The sequence below is a fragment of the Amblyomma americanum genome, chromosome 10 (assembly GCF_052857255.1).
Source record: "Amblyomma americanum isolate KBUSLIRL-KWMA chromosome 10, ASM5285725v1, whole genome shotgun sequence".
Classification (NCBI taxonomy): Eukaryota; Metazoa; Arthropoda; class Arachnida; order Ixodida; family Ixodidae; genus Amblyomma; species Amblyomma americanum.
The window spans coordinates 109,797,541-109,811,091 of record NC_135506.1 but is presented as its reverse complement, the minus strand read 5'-3'; the positions used below and the strand labels follow the sequence as shown (position 1 = coordinate 109,811,091).

Here is a 13,551-nt window from a genome sequence, read left to right as displayed (position 1 = left end):
CAACCTGCTGCTGCAATACCAGAGCGCATGTGCTACCGCTGCGGTTCTAAAACTCACCTAGCGAACAACCCTGCATGCCGAGCCCGCAACCGCAAGTGTCATCGGTGCGGCAAGGTGGGCCATTTCGACTCTCTCTGCAAGTCGTCCGACCGTCCTGTTCAAGTTCAGCAAGTTGCAGATACTGCTGACACATCGTGTAGTGAGTTCGACGCCAGTGACGACGTCTTCGTCTGCCTGCTATCGCCAGCCGTGACTCTATAAGAGCTTCAAGAGGCAACCATCAGCGGCGCGGCAGTTGCTCAAGCCATTCAGTTTACATCGGCGACATGGCCGGACAAGAAATCCCTACCGGAGACCCTTAGGCCATACTATCTCCTGCGCTCGGAGCTGTCCGTCATGCAAGGCGTCTTGTACCGAGGTGACAGGCTCGTCGTTCCCGAAAGTTTGCGACGACGCCTCATGGACATCGCACACGAGTCACACCTCGGGATCAGCCGCACGAAACGTCGACTGCGAGAGCTCTACTGGTGGCCGCGAATGGACGAGCACGTCGAAGAAATGGTACGGACATGTGTAGTGGGCCAGTCCTGTGACAAATTGGCTCGTCCGGTGGCAGCTCCTCTGCAACCTGTCGCCGTTCCAGAGAAACCTTGGGATAAGGTTGCCATTGATATCGTGGGGCCTTTCGACCAAGCTCCCAGTGGCTGCCGCTTCGCGATTACTCTCATGGATTATTACAGTAAGTGGCCAGAAGTTGTCTTCGCTGATGCCATCACAACTCAAACCGTTCAAGAATTCCTGCTTGGCCTCTTCGCTCGTGAGGGTTACCCTCAAGAGATTGTCTCTGACCACGGACCTCAATTTTCATCGATGGCCATGCAAACTTTCCTCCGCGAACGGGGGATACGCCATTGCTACTCTTCAGTGTACCATCCCCAAGCTAATGGACTTGTTGAACGATTCAATCGAGTGCTTAAGTCCTACATTCAACTAGCTCTGTGCGAGCGACGCGACCTACGTACAGCGATTGTGGACTACCTCGGTGTCTACCGCTGTACGCCCCATGCACGACAGGGATTGCACCAGCTGTCCTACTTCATGGCCGGTTGCCCCGCACAAGACTTAACGTCGTAGGACTGCCGGATCAGTCCTTCTCAATGGATCCGACAAAAGCGCTTAAGCTTTTGCGGCAGAGGCTTGACGAGAAACAAGCGCAATACAAGCTTTATGCGGACCAGCGGAGTGGCGCCCAGTGTCGTGACTTTCAGATTGGCCAGTACGTGGCGTGTCCGCAAACCAAATGTGCGAGGCAAACTGGCAGCTCGGTTTTCGGAGCCTCGGAAGATTGTGGAGCAGCGTGGACCTGCATCTTATCTGCTGGATGATGGGCGAGTGTGGCACTCGTCCAAGTTTTCTGCGGTTCGCCCAGAAGTAGTTCAGCAGCAACTGTCCTCCTCAGCTCCAGCGGCCCTTTTCGCTGATATTTCGCCGCCTATCGACGGCAACCGAATGCCGCCGCCCAGTCCACAGTCCGGAACCGTGGTCCAGGGTCCTTCTTCGGACGCGCCTTCAATCCATATGATGCCAGCCGTTCCGCCCGCTCCGGAATCGGCAGCCGCTCCTCAACCCTCGTGTAGTAAATCCACAGCGGCAACTGCGGCTTCACCTCCTGCGCCGCCTCGCCGAAGAACTCGCAAAAAGAAGCGGCCCGCATGGTTCAAAGACTATGACATCCGCTAGACATTTTGTTTTTTTTTAAGTGCGGGGGAAATGTGATAAAGATGAAGTGTGGCAAGTGCGCTGCACGCACTCGCGCGCATGGGGGGAGAAGACGACGAAGTAGGAGAATAGAGATCGGCTCGACCGTATGCTACGTGTACTGTTTCATTGCTGATTATCATTACTACGATACAACATACTCTTCTTTTTTACACTACTGTTTTGTACTCCTACAGTTGCCATTGCGATCGTCACCTCCTGCCCTTCATCGCAGTCTTCCTGGATACATTCTTTCGCGTTCATTTTTACATGTATTCTTCTTGCGTTTCACCCTTTTTCATTTTTTTGAATCTTGGCCTTACTTCATTTAGTGAAGTTTGCCCTTCACTAATAAATCTGCTCGCGCAGATTTCATCACCTTATGTGCTCGTCGAGACGACTCAGGATTTCTTGCCGGCGTTACCGTGGCCAAATTCCATTTTTCCAATTAGCTTTCGATTCAAAATTTCTACCTTTGAACTTCTTTCGACCCTGTTTATTTCTTTTTGATTGGTGTGAGCCTGCCAATGGCTAGGAGGTGCAGATTTTTGCTTGTGCTGCTTTATCTTAGTTTTGGCCGGAGCCAGTATTTTGGGGCAACTCATGATAGAGGGGGGGGGGGGGTTAGCATGTCCATAATGTTAGTAGGTATGAGTTCATGCATGAGCAAATTGCGATGAAAGAGGCGGTATAAGACGCAAACGGGATGACCCTCACGATATTAGTGCCTACAACCGTATCTCCTGCCATTGATCTTGCTCAACAAATATATTCGGCTAACAGTGCTGTCGAGCGCATTTTTCAACGGGCATTTGCTTATGAACGCAAATTTTTTTGCACATCGTGAGATTGCACCATAATAATTCAGTGTATGCGCCGATCCCCTTACAAGAAACTTGTTGTTTCTGCTATGTATTGTCCAAAGCGCACCACATCGGCTTTCTGTGGCAGTTTCAAGGAAACACTGGTGATTACGACCAAAAAAAAAAAACGATTTTTCTAAGAATGGCATTTTTGGAATCTAGAGCTATTATTCTCGAAGTCCTGAGATTATTTACTTCCGGAAATCAGTATTTCAAACGTATTAAATTTAGATACCGCATGGGCTGAAATTGCGCAGGAGCTGATGATTTAAGATTAAACTTTGGATACCTGGCTGTTCAAGTATGTCGCTGTTGGCACCTAGAACAAATCGGAATAGAGAACAGATAGAGATAGAGGTAAGCTGAAGGCGCCATGTTTGCAGTAATTAAAACATATTCTTCTATGACGGTGCAATAAAACTCGATAAACTTGCTTGAATGTTAACACCTCGAATGTTCCTATTTCAAGTGCTGTAAAATTACTAATAACGGTAAACTGAAAAACTGCTTTATTATATTCCTTGCTCATTAGAAGAAATAGCCATGTATTAAAAGGTATTTTCATTGGTCTCTTATGGCACCTGGGCAATAAGGAAGTGCTAATTAAATTAAGAATATTAGGAACGTACAAATGTACTGATATTGCATCCTGTGCGCGACGATCGAATATCGTTTGAGGCGAAAATTAGAGGCCCGTGTGCTGTGTGATGTCAGTGTCCGTTAAAGAACCACAGGGGGTCGAAATTTCCGGAGCCCTCCACTACTGCGTTCCGCATAGCCCGAGGCACTTTGGGACGTAAAACACCATGAGCCATAAACCATAAACGTGAGATCATTCTGATCAGTTTGTTTTTAACAGTATCTCTCAATAATGCACGGTTTCCTCCCCAATTAAAAGTGATGTCTAATAAAGCTAGATTTGTACCATTTGAAGCACAGAGCAGCTTGCGAGGCTCGCCTTATTTTATCAGCAACTTATCTACTGCGCACGTCAGCAATCCCACGTGAGAAAGAGTATCAGTATTGTGCCTTCCTATGAAACAGCGCATGCTGTCGGTCTTTGTTAGTAAGGCGAAATGGTTTATAGACAGTCTATAGGCTTCTTACAGACTCTATTGCCTTTTTTATAGATAGTTCTTTTTGTCAATTCACAGTCTACAAATTGTCTATAGACAAGTCTACTAAAATTGTATGGCCATAAATCTCTCTGCAGACAAGTCTACTAAAAGTGTATGGCCATAAATCTCTAGATTGTCTATAGACTGTCTATATGATTTGTACAGAATATAGACTGTTCTCTAGGTTTCGTCTATAAAGAATCTATAGACTTTATAGACAGTCTATGAACAGTCTATAGAGCGCGTAAAGAAAATTTTGTGAGGGGGCCAGGCTTCTTGCTCTTAAATTCTTGACATTTTACTGCCATATCGTGTCACTTCTCAAGATGCTGGCTTTCACTGGCCCTCTTTAAGAGAGTTCACTAGTGACTGTGCCCGTAGGAATTACATGTGAACTTTCAGAAGCTGTAGCGTGTATAAAAATGGCTCGATTTTCATGAGGTTTGTGGCAGCCTTTTCTTCTTTAGTGAATAGAGGAACTGTTGTGGACAGATGTTATTTTTTAAGTTTCTTTTTTTCCAAATCACAGGGAAATACCCGGGAAAATTGCACTTTTAGATATGTCGGTCTTTTATGTCATCTCGTGAAGAAACAAAGTCAAATATCAGGATTTCGTCTGCAACATTTCATCCCTTTTTCTATCTTGATTGTCAGAGCGCAATTTTCATCCATATCGACCTTAGTGTTTGCGTTTTACAGGCTCTGAAAGTTGAGTATGTATTTTCTGCGGGGATTTGAAATTCGCGCTAAATTGAACGCGCCTCGTGGCTTCATCTGGCGTCAGAATATTTTGTCGCTACTACATTCTACCACAAACCTCTTGGTTGTCTGTGTTCGTGCGCGGAGTTTTTTACTCAGAACTGTGATGATCTTGAGCTCTTTCTTTCTTTTTTTTTTTCTTTGGCTGTATTCAGAAAGGATTTCTGATTATCTTTTTTGCTCTAGGTTGTGATGCGGAAAGGAAGTGGGATGCAAGACCACACCCAAAAGTGCCCCCTCCCCTTTCCCTCCCGGCAGCCACACAATAAGGCATTGTTAGTGCCAAAACACAGAACAAAACACAGGAAGGAGGCTCCCTATTCAGGACAGTGTGGGAGAACAGAATTTTTCCTTGCCCAGAGCAGGGGCAGAGTAACCCAGGTGGTGATACAAGTCAAGAATGCAGCTGCAAATATTCTTCATAGGAGGCCCTCGAGCCAAAAGCGCACTTACATGAACCCAACATGGCCTTGTTGTTGAGATATCGGGCCGAAAAGCGCTACTGGGTTCATGTACACGCGCGCCAAATCGGCAGTCGACGGGTCGGGTACAGTCAACTCCGCCTTAGGGGTAGGTTGACCCAACTCGACCCTGGCCCGATGTGCTTGTAAACGCTGTCGAGTCGAAAAGTATGGTTATTGAGAGGGGAGAGTATAAATGCGAACTTGCTTTACACGTGCGCCGTCGCACCTCCAATACAGCGATGGCGTTCCTCAAACTTGGAGGCCGCTACTACTTGCGCGACGCTTTGTGTCGCTACAGTTGGACCGGTTCCGAATCGCTTAGGTCGAGTTCATGTAAAAATGCACTAGTTGAGTTGGATTGATTACGCTCAACCCGATCCCGAATCGACCCGGCGCTATCGGGTTCTTGTAAACAGGGCTAATGGCGTAGACTGCTGTCATGACGTAGCGATTAGCCTCCTTTCACAGAGGCAGTTGCCAATCACCTGGGATTTCACGCGATACTCGCGGACAACTATGTTTTGCAGTGCAACAGCCCACATCAAGAGGAGAAAGGCCCGTCTCCTTCCTTTTCCTGCTCAGCCTCTGTTGCAAAGCAACTGCGACGTCATGAGAACCGGTCGAAGCCAACTTTGGTGTCTAGCTCCAAGCTAGTGAAACCAGAATGTGTCGGATCGGCATCGAAACGGTGGTTCTCTAATGCGTTGGTTGAGTTTCGTTATTTTTTCTCTAATTCTCCTCCCGACCAGGCACATCTCTGCCAGAATGTTCGCGTTATCAGTGCAGGCGCTGTCCACTTTACACGCGTAAGCGTAGGTGCACCTTGTCTGCAGAAAGGAGCTCGCGGATTTCCGAGCCTCCCCCCCCCCCCCCCCCCTACTCCAGAATCGACATCTCTGAGCTGTAAACAACGTCAAACGTTCATGGCCTGGCTGGCAAAATCATCCAGTTTTGCTTCTGAACCGGTTTCGCATTTTCAGTAGAGCGTTCTACAACCATCTTTATTCTCCCAATTAGATACGCCTCGGTATGCACCGCACCTTGTCTTACCTCCTGCACTACGCTTCCAAAAGTCGCATATTTCAATCATAAAAACGCTCGGGAGGGGCGCTATATAAATATATATATATAAAATATAAAATACATAAAAGTATATAAGTTATAAAATATATAAAAAACATAGAGAAGCAGGGCGCCTAATGAGACTTTCCCGGAAACCATAGTAGGTACGGAATTATCGCTTTAGAACCTGTGACGTCATGAAATTTCTGGTGTGCTGTCGTTTTTATGTACAGAAAGAGCACACGTGGTCGGCGTGGTCAGCGTACATCTTTTCTTCTATTGAACTGCAATTTCTATTCTTTTAAAAATAAACCACTAATAGCAACTTCGTTCAGAGCAGTTGGAAGTTGATTGTGTGCTTGTGCAATGAACAAGCTTGCTTTCAAAGTCACCACGAATAGAACAGGACGATCTCAGTGCTTTTGAAATCAAAGATTTCACCCTTTTACCCAAATTTGATTTGTTCCGTTGTTAAATTATAAGCAGTGAAGAAGACATGAAACGAAGTATTTCAGCCGCAATTTATTTACTGAAATGACTATCACCCATAAATAAACTGAAAAATTCGGCGACGCCGATAGCAACAAACGTGCTCTGTGGTCATCGAAGGGGAACCTTCAAGATAAGGTGCTAAAAACAACTACAGCATCCTAGAATAATGTCCAAATAGTTGTGCCTGGCTGCAATCCTTCCAGATAACGCTGACCAGATCTCGCATAACAAAGTGATATTCCCGCGCTCCAACGGTTTTTAACTCAAACAATTAGTACAACAGTTTCGCGGCATTGATTCTCTCAAAAAAGCATCGGCCGTATGTTTGAACGAAAAGTAAGGTAAACAACAGCAAATACAATGCAAAATGAACACTGGCAGTGCAATGAGAGCGCAAAGAGCTTTTCACTGAGGCCGCGTCGTCGACTCGGCGTCCACACTCGTACACGGTCACCAGGCTTGTATTGCGTGTGGCGACGGAGGAATACGCGGAATACAGAAAAGCCGGCCGAAGTGCCGAAGGGGAGGTGTGCCCAAGGTGTGTCAAAAGGTGACTCACACTTTTCTGTTCTCGCTAGGCGAAATCAACACTGCTTCTAACTACATGCTGTATACCCCACCCTACTATTGTAAATGAAATTTCACAGAAAAATTGCGAGGGAGCTTATGGGGACCCAAACCGGAAAACGTACTTTTCCTTCTGGCAGCTTAGTGGTGGGTTACTGAAGAAAGGTCTATACTCTGACCACTACTGGTTGAGAGGGGTTATTCTTTTGTGCTCCTGTCTCCCAGCTTTGGCAGGATGTACACAGAAAGTTCTGGGCCCTACTTTTAGTTCGAGGAAGAACTACTACTTTCGTGTTGCGGTCAAGGAGCTGTCGCGGTAGAATTTACACACCTGGAGGGGAAATAGAAGCTCCTTCCTTCTTGTGATACATTAATGCTGCCATCAATTGACAGAAAATGTTCAAATCTGAGTTGCCTCCTAGCTGGTGAGCCCTCTTTTAATGGTTGTTTTCACTAGTAGCTTCTTTTTTTGTGAAGCTGCAAGAACCAGTAGCGAGGCCGTTACCGGTGGCGGGCGAAGAACTGTGGTCGCCTGACAAATCTCAAGTGCCTTAATCACGTGGGTGCAAATCGCCCCGCCGACAGCCAGAACCGCCTCCTCCTCAGGTGATGCGGAGGGGAAGAGTTGTCGAAGGTGAGGGGAGTTTCAACGAGAGCATTGCATGTGGCTAACTGTATACTCTACGCTTCGAAAACACTGGGGCTACACATGTACTGTTACCTAGTAGATTCTACTTTTAGATTACGGGTCTACGTTGTGCGGACAAGCGAGGTCGTCTTGCGTAGAGCAGCTAGACCCGGTGCACAACTTGGGACTGTGCCTTGCAGCAGGCGCGTGCAGAACGTCACCCGTAATTGGCCTTTGTTGAAAACAATGAGCCTCCCTTGAATGTAGAAGAGCAATGCTGACATGCGCGTACGTCCTTAGAATTAGACCACTTGCAGAGCGCCTCTACTACCCCATGGTCACCCAGTGCACGTCCAGAACGATATTCTGAAAACTAAACATCTCGACCAATTTGGCGGTCTTAACTGCCATCCTCCCCCCCCCCCCCCCCCACGCCTTTCGCATCACTGCTTTTGTTCCTCTGAACCCCTCCTCCCCTCCATACTTAAAGACGCTAGCTACTGCCCCCAGTCTCCCCTGATGAAGGAGCCAAGCCAGCTTCAAAACGTTGGGTTTGAAATTAGTTTTTGTTTAGAGATGTGCAGTTTATTATGTGAACGATATTCAGTAAGAAACCACTAACAGTCACGTCATTGCTAATGTCATTTGAGGATAAATACTTTGATACTGCAAACACTAAAGTTACGGCGCGCAAGCTCTAACAACTTCCTCCGTGGTACAACTTCCTTGCAGTGTGTGATCTATTTCTTACGCGTTTTCATAAGAAACAAACCCCACAGGAGCGCATCATACAAGAATACCTTGCACTTGTGAGAATTAACGCCGAATTTTCTACATATGGCTCAAAAACATCCCTTTATGTCGGATGCCGAGTTGTACAAGACAACTGGGAGACAACAATACGATTACCGCAGAGCTCGTCAATGTTTACCGCCGAATTCTGTGCTGCCTGCTTCGCAACCAGAAAAATTTTGATGTCGACATCAAGAAGAGTACAATCTACTCAGACTAAGACTTCTAAAAGCGCTGCACTCAAGAAACGAAGTACTACCATTTTTAGGAAATATAGTCCACAGTATAGCAGTGGCCGAAGCATATGTACGAGAAAAATAATTATGCTAGGTCCGGAGCAGAGTCGGCATATGCGGTTACGAATGACCCGACGTTTGTGTGGCTCGAGCTAACTTAAGCAAACCACAGAAAGTAAATGTTCCGCTCAACGATTTCTTAACACTAGTAAACAGTAAACTAATAAAGAAATGGCAGTATACTTGGGATGATGAAATCAACAACAAACTACACCTGGTAAAGCCGATCGTGGGCGAATGGAAGTCGTGTCAACGCAAAGAACACTATATTGAAGTGTTCTTGCATCGCCTTCGCATTTGACATATTCATCGTACACAAAACTTCATACTCATGAAGCAAGAAAATCCTGTATACTGAGAAAACAAATATTTCACCAAGTTTTGCGACAAATACGTTTCTTTACACTCCAGCTTGCTCTTAGGAGAGAATGCAATAGTAGGCTTATCGCGATTTGTTAGATTCCTAAGCGAGCAAAATCTCATCTCAAAATTGTAATACCCGCATGATAGCCTCAGCTGCTAATCTGTTATAAAACCGGCCGCGTGTGCGCACACGCACGCACACACGCACAAACACACGCACGCGCGCACGCGCCCACTGAAATTTGAGCACCTTGGCCGGAATTTAATCGGTGAGATCGCTTCTGTTTTCAGTGCTGTTGTGGATGACGGCTTTTTTGATGGCGGAGAGAATGTGTTGCGCCCACCATTCGAGGGAGAGATCTTACGCTGTATCACGAAGAGAATAGTCACAATGCGACCGGAGCCGCATTTTTTGCAAGGTGCAACAAAACACGGTGAAAGCATTTGACGGCCTAACAAGTTTCGCAGGTTTCAAATTATTGCGATAAGTGCTCGGTCATTACTTGCACGTATGCGCCGATACATTTACTCATAAACATGTTTATTATTCAGTCTAAACGGGCGTGAGTTTGCAATCTGAGAATTTTTTGAAGATCCTCAACAATTGCCGACAGTGCACAATTTTTTCATATGAAGTCCGAAATTTTGAGTTCTCACGAAGGCCATGCTAAGAGCACGAAAATCACTTCTGTGCCGTGTCAGATGCTGGCTCAGGGTTCCTTGTACACAGCTTCGGAGCTGTCCACAACTGAAACCAGTGTTGTGCCGCCAGTTTTCGCCGTCGAGTTTAAGTCGAGATAGCGTTGGTCATGAATGAAACTCTCGACTAATTGCTGTTGTTGAAAACATTGATTAGGAATGAAGGTTTCAGGGAAGCAGACTAGCTGGTCTGGCTATGGACAGTTCGACTAGTGCTCCATCCATCCATCCATCCATCCATCCATCCATCCATCCATCCATCCATCCATCCATCCATCCATCCATCCATCCATCCATCCATCCATCCATCCATCCATCCATCCGTCCGTCCGTCCGTCCGTCCGTCCGTCCGTCCGTCCGTCCGTCCGTCCGTCCGTCCGTCCGTCCATCCATCCATCCATCCATCCATCCATCCATCCATCCATCCATCCATCCATCCGTCCGTCCATCCATCCATCCAGCCATCCGTCCGTCCGTCCGTCCGCTTGTTCATGCTTTGGCATGCGGGGCGTCCCAAGTGAAAGGGGTGCCTTTCCATGTCAGACGCTTCAAGGGCTCGGCGATTCGAGCGAAGTCATGCACACTGCTCCGGTCGTAAGCACATAATCCAAGAATCGTCGGCCTTCTGGTCTTGCGGTGAAGGAAATTTGGCAATAGCTGTTGTCTTGTCTGGATCGGGTCGTACACCCGCGTGGCTGACTACGTGGCCCGAGAACCTGATCTCGGCGCAAGCAAAATGACATTTCTCACTTTAAGACAAGCCCAGAAGACTGAACGGCTTGCAGGACTGTTGCGAGGCGCCGAAGGTACTCTTCGAACGTGCGGCACCTGAGATGTCAAGGAGAGCTTCTAGAGCTCCTAGCGTGCTACGGCCCGTATGGCCTCACGGAGCACGTAAGGGCTACCAGCGTCGACGACGGCGGCAGTTATCAGGGAGGTCGGACGCCCGTAGTGCTTGGATCGCAGCTCGAGCGTCTCCTCTACGGCAGTGGCCTCGGACACAAAATCCGCCGCTGTTTTGGTGGCGTTTTGGCCTAAGCCAACGAAGATTGGCTCTTTGATGCCTCTCATTAGCAGTTTTTTTTTTCCTCGGGCATGTTGGTGTCTTTCCAATAGAATGTCCTCGAAGTAAACGAGGACACTGTCCGTTGAGAGCTGAACTCGAGTCTGCAGGAGAAGCTCGGCTCGCTCCTTGCAAAGCACGCTGGTGAAAGCTGGCAGAAACTGGTTTCTGAAGGAGCTCCACGTGGTTAGTGCTGTCTCTTGGTTTTCAAACCAGGTGCGGACTGCACCATCCAGCGAAAAAAACACGTGTTGGAGCTCCGAATCGTCAGCTCACTTGCAGTATTGGGCGACGCGTTCAAACTTCTCCAGTAAGTCCTCCGAGACTTCGCCTGGGAAGCCTTGGAAGTACGGGGGCTGCGAGATGGGCGAAGGTGGTGCTGGAGCAGCTGGCTATGTCGTCGTGGTACGGTCGGATTGGAGAAGCCTGAACTCCGGCTGAAGACCTCGGAGCCTCGGCTACCCTAGCGGGTAGGCGTAATCTCGACGGTAGTACATTTGGGCGGGCTCGAGTCTCGGCTTGGTGCTGGGGTCCGGGGATTGGGGCGCGTTACCCCGCACTTGCACCAGATGTCACGGAACCAGGAATGACCAGCAGATCAGAAAGGATGCAGCACCACAGAGCTTGGTGAGGCGAACGGCTGAACGTCAGTTGCTCAACCGTTTATACATGAGTTTCCTCGCTTCGAGGAGCCGCGCGCTCGAGAACAGCGCAAAGACGAAGAACGCGCTACGACAATGTCTGAGGTCTTGACACGAAAGTTCATTATACCGGAGGTAGCACATGAAAGTTCGTTATACCCGAGATCAACACACGAAAGTTTGTTATATCCAAGGTGGCATATCGGAGGTAGTATAGTAAGTTCTTTCTTAGCCCGGTAGGCAGGCTACCCGCCAGCCGCCTGTCATTAGTTTCTGACGGACTGTGGTCGCCATTTTCTCTTGCACCTACCCTTCGATTGGTGACGCATTAAATGCACAAGGTGCAGCGCTCGCCCAGCATCGACCTGATCAGACCCCTCTCTCATGGGAGGAGATGAACGGTAAACGGTTAGTCATTTACACTGAAGTTGTCTGCGTAGTAAACTCTCAATTGCAACGTGGGAGGCATAGAGGAAGTACCGTGGCTTTGAGCTCGGTCTTCGTACGTTGTGTTCATGGGACGATTCGCTGTTGTTTCAGCGCGGCAGCGCAAGAATGCGGTTTGCTTGCCAAGAGGGGCGTTATCACTGACGTCACGCAAATCAGCTTCTCTGGGTTTGGTTCAAGTTTTATGCTTATTGAAAGTTGTTGTTTGAATGTTTTAAAAATGAAGTTGTGCACTCTGATGAGAAAGAACTCAGCGAATATAACAAAACAATCGACAGAGTTGCCGTTTGAGGCATCTGGAAACTTGATTGCTCTCGGCGGCTTAGATCCTTAGGCTGGTGCCCAACTGGTGCATTTCGCATGAAGCAGTACGGCTGCTGTTGCAATGCCTGAAATTATGTGACATTAGAGGCAGTTTGGAGACGTTTTTTTCCTTTATCCTTACCTGCACGTACTTAATCTCGGTTTCGTTTTCCTAATTCCTTCACCTTTTTCATTTTTCTATCCAACTTCTTCCCCACAGCTGGATACACAATAGAACGAGTGTGCCGCCTCCATTTCATCCCATCTTAGGCGGGAGTGCCTGCTGAATGTATGCTGAATGAGGTCAACAAGAAGACGTCGGTTACACATGTGGAGAAATAAGAAAGATTTTGCTTGTTTTAAGGCCACAATGGCACAGTTTTAACTATTGAACTTTAGCGTGCAGAAATGAATGTGTTGAAGAATTTCTTTCAGGTACAGCACGTTTTAATGAGAGGTGGCACGTATATAAGGTGGTGTTATCCAATTAGTCTGTTGCTATTAGAGCTAGTAACCTCATTTGTAGCAGAACGCGTACAATGTGAACAGAGCAAAATGATTGCTGGATGACAGTGAAGGCGCATGCTCTGCTTTTTCACTTAGGACTGGAAGAGCAGCGTAATAACGGTTGTTAAAAAAAGGAGCAGGCATTATTTGGTGTACTAAATGGTACTGGGCGCCTTGAAAGCGTTTCGTTTGTTCGAACTCACAAAGCCTTTGGTTTTCAGGCGTTTAATATGCAAGGTTTACAGAGCCTATCTCGCACTGCTGCAGTTGTCGTCGATGGCTTAGTATTCGCTTCCGGGCTCTTCTTTCCATTTGCTGAGGTCGATATCCGGCAGATCGTTGCATTTCACTCCATTCGTCCTGCGACGAATGCGACGAGGTAAGGATTAGTGATTTCCAAACCTAGAGTAATTTACAGGCAGTAATTGTGAACTGTTCAATTATGAGCAGAATGAAAATTCCCCGTTTCACAGCACCACGGATTACAAAACGCCGTACTACGTAGCATTGCTACGTTCCGCCACTTGAAGAACAGACAACGTAGTAACAAAGCGGAAAACTTGAGTGCGCTATATGCATCCCACGCTTTAATAAGACTTGTTTCCGAGATTATTATGCGCGTCAATTGCAGATCAATATCACGAGAGAGCCAAGCCAGCGTTCTGTCTTTCTGTGTTTTTCAAAGGAACATTCTCAATGCTTCCATCCTGGTTATAACTGGAAGTCTAT

General features: G+C 47.3%; 1 protein-coding gene across 1 annotated transcript in view; it reads right to left on the bottom strand.

The window, feature by feature from the left end:
• Positions 1 to 13,103: 13,103 nt before the first annotated feature.
• The window catches only part of LOC144108624 (chorion peroxidase-like), a 57,555-nt gene continuing 57,107 nt past the window's right edge, over positions 13,104 to 13,551 (bottom strand). The window contains exon 11 of the mRNA XM_077641813.1: positions 13,104 to 13,182. Within this exon, the coding sequence (XP_077497939.1) occupies positions 13,104 to 13,182 (79 nt within the window). The remainder of the gene's footprint in view (positions 13,183 to 13,551) is intronic.